Source organism: Micropterus dolomieu, linkage group LG17 (genome assembly GCF_021292245.1).
Source record: "Micropterus dolomieu isolate WLL.071019.BEF.003 ecotype Adirondacks linkage group LG17, ASM2129224v1, whole genome shotgun sequence".
NCBI lineage: Eukaryota > Metazoa > Chordata > Actinopteri > Centrarchiformes > Centrarchidae > Micropterus > Micropterus dolomieu.
Genome location: NC_060166.1, coordinates 37119735 through 37128063, shown reverse-complemented (window position 1 = coordinate 37128063; position 8329 = coordinate 37119735). Strand labels below are relative to the sequence as shown.

The window sequence follows — 8329 nt, the reverse complement described above, 5'->3', positions numbered from 1 at the left end:
CAAATACCCTGCAGTACTACCCCCTGTACACACAAATACCCTGCAGTACTACCCCCTGTACACACAAATACCCTGCAGTACTACCCCCTGTATCCACAAATACACTGCAGTACTACCCCCTGTATCCACAAATACACTGCAGTACTACCCCCTGTATCCACATATATACTGCAGTACTACCCCCTGTATACACAAATACACTGCAGTACTACCCCCTGTATCCACAAATATACTGCAGTACTACCCCCTGTATACACATATATACTGCAGTACTACCCCCTGTATACACAAATATACTGCAGGAATACCCCCTGTATACACAAATATACTGCAGGAATACCCCCTGTATACACAAATATACTGCAGTACTACCCCCTGTATACACAAATACTGCAGTATTACCCCCTGTATACACAAATATACTGCAGTAATACCCCCTGTATACACAAATATACTGCAGGAATACACCCTGTATAAACAAATACTGCAGGAATACCCCCTGTATACACAAATATACTGCAGTAATACCCCCTGTATACACAAATACTGCAGGAATACCCCCTGTATACACACTCTACTGGAGTCTAGAAGTAAATAGTATCCAGTTTATTAATGTCAGTAATATTTAGGCTGCTGGGTCGTATCAGCTCAGAGGGAATCCTGCAGTTATTTAAATTTAGCGGCCTGTAATTATCCAACAAACAGTAATTTCAGGAAAAATGGAGGAAAAGTTCTGACAGAAAGTTTAGTTATTAAGATTTTCTGAATTTCTCTTTCTGTAAATATTAATTTTTCATTCACAGCGAGAGAACAGAAAACTTGGCCCAAAAGGAAACCAAGTTACTGAGCGGTGCTGCACGTTTTTGGGTTGTTTTATTATCAGTAGCTTGTTTCGTTTACTTTTTTTGGACATTTGTTTCTTCTATAGGTCTTTTTTAACAAAGGGTATGCACGTGACGTCACAGAACGCAGTTACGCTCACCGAGTGGCAGAAAGACGAGCAGCAGTGTTAGCCTGAATCAGCTAAAACACAAACGACACATCTAAAATGGGAAAGAGCTGCTGGTTCTTTGGTAAGCAGCAAGGATCACTGTCGAGTCTGACTGCCGACCGTTTCCTTAACGTGCAACTAAACATTTCTAAAAGCATTTATTTGTTATTTAACTGCAAGCTATATTTCAGAATGTTTTTTTTAAATGCTTTAAAAAGTGCTGAGGACATGTCCCCAGCGCCGCCAGTGTAAACGAGACCTACGTGTTAAATGATGGCAGATCTGGATAGCCCCGAGAAAATCAGCATGTAGCGTGTACGGTTACCTCTTTCAGCAGACTTCACACAGACCTACTGTGCAGACACTGCAGGCTGATTGGACGATTAGTGAAGCTACTGGTGGTTATTGTGGTTTAAAAGTACAAACAAGCTGGTACCAAAGAGATTTTGCCTCATTATGTGGTACCAAACTCTGGCCTGGCCCATGGACTAATGGTGCTGAATGTGCAGACCACTTATAGTTCATGAGGACGGGTGATGGAGCCTCCGGTGTAATCTTGTGTTTATAAAGGTACATTTCGAAATAATAATAGAATTTCTTGCAAGTTATGTTCATGTTATGCTAGATTTATAACTGACTGAAGTTTCTTACGCATACGTGACAGCGGTTCGTTAGCTTAACGGTAATACGCCCGCACTAAATTAACTCTGAGCCCGTTAGCAAACGTTACGTAATGTGCTCTACAGTTTCTGACCTGATGACCAGAAGCCGCAACAGGGCACCAGACAAATGGGATTACAGCCCAGATGTTGATTTTATCTACAGCGATAAGTGAGTTCTTTCATTTGGTAAAGTCTTTTCTTCATTCATGATGCTTCTCCCAAAGTGTGGCCCCGAGCAGAGCATCAGGGCTCGTCCCTGCAGTACGGAGCCTCGGTCACGTGATAACGGGTCTTATCTGGGGACTGAGGAGGATAAACACAGTAAGTGCGCCGTGAGTTTAGATGTGTAATGACAACACGTTCTCTCCCCCAACTCGCCACATGTGGAAGTACCCGTGGCGTCGCTTTTTTTAACGCCCTGGGTACCTGCGTCCATGTGCGACGAATCAGGAGTGAGAACGGACTGGTAATGTGGTCAAAGCGCAGTTTCCGGAGTCAGCAATAAAGTTTCAAGCTCAATAGTTTTCTTCTTACTCAGCTGACCTCACAGCAGCAGTATCAACCGTTGAGAAGCCTGCGGGCTCATGGGAACAGGTGACAGCAAAGATGCTGTGCTCTGCTCCCTCAGTGGTGACTGTCAGGTCAGGAACATTTACTGAACTTCAGTTTGGACGATTAGCAGCAGATTAGTGTCGACGACCTGCAGTTACCTCCGTAACAGTCAGTCAGCCTGCACTCTAGGAATTCCCGTGATGCATCGGGATCCACTACCTGTCCATCACACCAACTCATCCATCATTTTACGCCGTTCCAGAGTTTCAAACTTTAGTAATCATCATCGTGAGACAAGCGTTTGTCCCACCTGAGCAGGTTCTCAGTGAAACTATGAGGAAACCTGAGCTGTTAAAGAGTCTCACGGCGTCTCATTACAGACTTCAAACAACAAAACAGCAGCTTAGTCTGGAATGTAAATTCATACTCAAGTATCATTCATTATTATCCTGTATATACACTGCAGTACAGCATGTACAAATACTGCAGTTAATGTACTGCAAGTCAAACGCTTGACGCTTTGATGGAAAGACATCAATTTTAGTTAGCTTGTAAAACTGTTCAAGAATACATACAGTATATTTCATTTCTTATAAAAACACGCAGACACACAGATTTCTTCTGAGCCAAATCGGTGTGCTCTAATTCTGTGCAGCAAACGTGACTCGACTTTTCGTTTGAGGACATTTTCCTGTTGAACGAAGGGCTGGATGCAGCTCTGGTTCTTTTGAAACGTGTTACATAAACAGCAGAATTGAGCACAAACTCATCGTGTTTCCTGTCTGCAGACTGAACTCTTTGTGTTCTTCACTCTTTCCTTTCTTTTGTCCTGAAAAGCTGAAACGTGATCCGAGCTTTTCAGTCCCGATTCACTAAACGTGGTTTAATTGTCACAGCTGCTCAAAGACAAAATCAGTGCACGGTTTTAAAAAGCGCTTTGAAATATTAATTTTTTAAGTTGTTAAGTTTTAATTTCCTTTCTTTTACTTGTGTTTCTTATTTGTCTGTTGAGTTCAAACATTTCCACTTAAATCATTTTTCTAAACTTTAACAAAAGATATAAGAAACATTTAGTTTCGTCTTTTTAACAACTACAGTTCCCATGTGACTTAGCACATGGTGGATTAACAGTCCAGCGTGTGAACCATGAAACTTTTTACACATATGAGATGAGCGTAATGTATAATTGATATAAAGGAACATCACCTTATATATAAGTATTTAAAATACACATTAACGCCTTTAAAATAAACTTTATGTTCAGAGACAAGCAGGAACTTCCAGCGCTGAAGCACCTTAAACCTGCGTTCTCTCCAGCAGCCAGCAGGGGGCGACTCCACCGACTGCAGTCTCTGATTTATTCTCTCAGTAAACACTTTCCTGATGAGTTTATGGTACGTTTTGTTTTAAGCCTGTTTGTCGCTAACCAAAACTAGCATCCTGGTAAAAATCAGTTAACATAAATTACAGATGCACCTTGCTAACAAAGTTAGATAGCTCCTCCCTCTCGTCAAAACGTGGTCATGTCTGGTTCCAATAAACCAAGATGGTGACGGCCAAACTAACATGAACAGATTTCTGAAATGAAAACTGGGGACATTTTTGGTTTGGTGGTCAGTAGGTCATTAAAAAAATATAATGTTATAATATATGAATTAAAAACGGGGCAGGATTTCAGTTTTATGTCAAATTGAACTCTTCTGAAGGAAATCAAGTCATTTTGAGGCAGAAACTAACTTTCAGTCAATAAAGTAGAGGCTGCAGTCACTTTCAGGCAGAATGCTGCATGTTATGTGTTGTTTTGGCCGTTTAAAGGTATTTTAAGAGGTAAAAAGGCCTGGATTGGTTGGTACACAGCAAGTTAAATAACGCAGAGTCATAAGGATAACTGACCTGAACCTTTGCTAAGCCACGCCCCCCCTCAGTTACCGTTGCTAAGTCTGACAAACTGTCGGCGCAGTCTGACTTTCAGCACGGCTGTAGCTGCCGGAGAAATATTGGATAATTTTTATTCAGACTGTCAGACTGACATGAAAAAAAGACAGAAGCCAAAGCCTATCGATCACAGAGTAAAAGTGAACCACCGTATTATCGGACGACTGAGACAAAAGACAACATCATTAAGGATCAGCAGTGTTCCTGTACAGCTGGTCGGCCTCTGTTCATTATTACAGTCATTAAAAAGCAGAACAGCAGGACTTTATTACGTTACATTCAGTAGGAAGTTAGCTAGCGTTAGCTAACTAGGAACAATCCACAGCCGACATTTTTCTGGATTTATTTCAGGTTTTTGGAAAGAGAATAAATCGTCCTTCTCCTTTCAGCCTCTCTGGGTAGCTGCTGTAACTATTACAACAGGAACAGCGTTTGACCAGATCTTAGAAAAATAGAGCCAGAAAAAGCTGGAAAACGAGCGAGACCTATACTGCGCTGTGATTGGCCAGCTGTGTAATCGGGGCGTGGCTTAGCGAAGGGCCAATTGCAAAAGTGATAATGTCTTTATTTATAACTCAGCAGTAAGTCGTGTTAATTAAAAGGCTACAGTTTATTTTCCAAATATAAACTAGGATATTAGACAAACACATAATCCGTCGGCAACAACAGGCTTCAGTTATTACCTGTAATCACGTAAATATCGGGCCTGGTTACGTTTTAAACAACACTTATTTGGCCACAATTGTGATTTTTCCGTTAAAAGCTGTTACTACGGATATAAAGTGATGTTTGTTTGCACGTTATGTCTGTTTGATCCAGATAAAAGCAGCTGTAGACGTAAAGAGACCGGGCGATGCAGCTTTAAACACGCTGCTGCGTGATTTCAGATCTGATTTCATGTCTGTTAACATCTTAATACATTAACACAGTTAAAAACGGGGACATTTCTGGGGACAGCTCCAGACAACGAAGGACGTCTGGTCACAGCGGTCCACGACCCAACGAGTGACGTCACGACAGCTACGTCCACTTCTGTTGGGCCCCGTCCACGTTACTTTTTACTTTTGCCACGTTTGCTCCTCCCGTCCAGACTAAAACGGAGAAGTCTGAAAACGCTGCCAACCCAATTTTTCGTTTTAATTTAATTTCATTTCTGGCTAGCATTTTAGTGCCAACGGGCAAAAACGGAGGACTTTAGAATCGATGACGCAGACGCTCACGATTGGCTCTCTTAAGTCATGCAGAAGCAGAAACACGATGCTGCTGACAGTTTTTGGTATTTTATTAAAATATTTTGTTCTGTGTAAATAACACTTGCAGCCTACACTCGGACTGCGCATGTCACCGTATTTACTTTGCAAAGACTCCCGGTCTGTTTTCCGCCGCTTTTAACTCCCGTGTCCCATTCAGTCACAGTCCCAGCTCGTTATTGGTCCATGCAAAATAACATCTGGTGCGGTTGTTCGTCTGCAGTATTTTATTCTTTGGCCAAATCTTCTGTAACTACGGAACAGACCATCCGCTTCATGTTTACGCCCATTGTACGTAAACGGCGTTTTCAGTCGTTTTAGTACAGACGCAGATCATATTTATTTTAATTCAGGCCTGAGACAGTTTGTGGTGAGATAAATGTAAACTATATTTAATTTACAGATATATTTATGAGCATAAATCAGATCTGTGGTTTCAGACATTAAACATGGAAACTTTGAAGTGTGACAGTTTTGACTGAGCCTCGTCCGTGATCTTTGTGTTGGCGGAGGATGTCGTGATGTGGTTATAATCTAACAGATTACAGTAGCAGTACAGGACGGTGACATGTAGGTCATGAGGAGCAGTAAACCCTTCGCTCAGACTGACAGGAGCGCCGTGTCTTCGGTCACAAACATTACCAGGTGTTTGTATTTTCTTTCTCACGGCGCTTCTAATCTGACCTACAGCTATTTACAGCAGGAGACCCTGACTGGGATTAAGAGATTAAAGCCTGATAATCCAACACACACACTCTGATGGGAATAGTGTACCGAAGCTCTAGGAGGAAACACTGACCACTGAAATAGAACAGAAAACAAGTCGAAGGTAACTAAGTACATTTACTCAAGTACTGTTGTTACAGTACAATTCTGAGGTACTTTTACTTCCTTGCATTTCATTTTTTCCTCCGTCAACTCTAATAAATTGATAAATAATAATGACTGGCTGCAGCTGTGGTTAAAATCTCGTGTTGTCAGATCAAATGGATGCAGATTCTGGATCAGGTGTGTGTCAGTACCTTTCTTCCTCCACCAGGGTCCCTCCCTGACCGAGTACGAGACGTCTTTGAACTCGATGTTGACCGCCGGTCTCCGCGGTAGCGAGGAGAACCTCTGGGCCTCCGTCAGGTTGTTGTCCACCTTCTTCAGGTGTCCCTGCAGCAGCGGCGTCTGCTGGCTGCCCGCCGGCCGCTTGTTGAGCCCCTCGTCCATACAAACGCACACCATCCGGGGGTCCAGCATCAGGTCCGGGGGCCCGTTGGTGTTCTGAGGGTTAAATCAGAGACCCCTGATTTCTTTAGAAGTCCACAGTTTTAATGCTGTATGTGCTCACAGGATTTAAAAGCTGATGTTTTTAAGTTCAGTCCAGAGAAAATTCTCACGCCCACAATAATAAAAATGCTGCTTTCCTTCTGTTTTTCACAATAAAACGCTCAAATGTTGTGTTTCTGTGTGCAGCAGAGAAACTATCTGTTAATTCACACAGATTTTGGTGTCCGACACAAAACATGTAGAAATGGCTGCTTCTTATTCAAAGTGCTTTACAATGTGCCATCACACACACACACACGACGCGACAACCACGTAACGCTTTACAGCACAAACACGACTCTTCAGAAAGCTAGAAGAAGAAGAAACGAGTACATAATGTACAACGTGAGCTGTGTGGAAGAAGCCTGCTCGGTGTTCTCAGAGTCGGCATCATGACAGAGGCCACGAAGAGACAGAAGACGACGTTGGAGGAAGAGAAAAAGAGAGAGCAGGAGTAAACATCAGACTGGCTTTTACTGGTTGAGCTAAAAGCAAGCAGGACAGTCCTCCACAGCTCGGCCAGAGGAGCTCCAGACCGCCTCCATCAACACCACCTGCCCACATGCCTTCTTTCAAAGTTATTTCTGTTATTTGTTAAATGTTTTCATTCAGGATGTTTGGCTTCCTTTTCTCAGCAGGTCAGTTTGTGCTTCCTGCACTGTGATTGGAGGAAGCTGGATGTTTGCATCTGTTTAAACTTCTCTGACTGACTAGTTAGTCCTCCCGGCAGCAGCAGGTGGTGTTCAGCTGTGTCATTGTCACAGTGTTTACTTCTTATTGTGTCAGTAAAGATCAGCCTCACACAGATTTTCAATTTATTGGCAACAGTTATTTTACTCCTGTGAGCAGAGCGCTCTGAGAGCAGGTGGAAACGTAAAGTCTGAACATCCGACACTAACGTCACATAATAATAATTGGAAAAATTCATGCAAACGCCCCCTGAACAACTCGGGAAGTCGGAGAAAAGTTTGAAAGCAGCATATGTACGCTACCAGTCCAACGTTTTAGAACAGCCGCCATGTTTGTAGTTCTTCTGTAAATCTATGTAGTTCAAGTCCAGTGAAAAACCTTAAAATGTACCAAAGTTAAAAACAACGTTTCCAATTGGAGAGTACAGGAAACCCCCACACAGAGAACAAAACATACCAACAAGCGCCCAAGCCAGAGAGAAGGAACAGAACCACCTGAAGGGGGCACTTACAGCCTGTGGAGACCCTAAATGGACCTTTGTGAAAAACAGCCACAAGATCCAAGAAGAACAAAACTACAGGGGAGGAGGAAAAGAAGGTCAAACGCAACAACATTGTGATTCCATACGTGTCTGGAGTATCAGAGAAACTCAGGAGGATTTTCAACAAACATAACATCCCTGTGTTTTTTAAACCCAAGAACACACTAAGACAGATACTGGTACACCCCAAAGACCGCACACCCAAACACAAGAAAAGCAATCTAGTGTATGCGGTCCAATGCAGTGAGGAATGCACAGACCTGTATATTGGGGAGACTAAACAACCACTACACAAACGCATGGCTCAACACAGAAGGGCCAACTCCTCAGGTCAAGACTCTGCAGTCTACTTACATCTGAAGGACAGAGGACACTCGTTTGAGGACCACCAGGT

The 8329-nt window shown here is 42.8% G+C and overlaps 1 protein-coding gene across 1 annotated transcript in view; it reads right to left on the bottom strand.

Annotated features, from left to right (window-relative positions):
• Window positions 1-8329, bottom strand: part of abcg1 (ATP-binding cassette, sub-family G (WHITE), member 1) — a 27819-nt gene that overhangs the window by 17381 nt on the left and 2109 nt on the right. The window contains exon 2 of the mRNA XM_046073898.1: window positions 6413-6659. Within this exon, the coding sequence (XP_045929854.1) occupies window positions 6413-6659 (247 nt within the window). The remainder of the gene's footprint in view (window positions 1-6412; window positions 6660-8329) is intronic.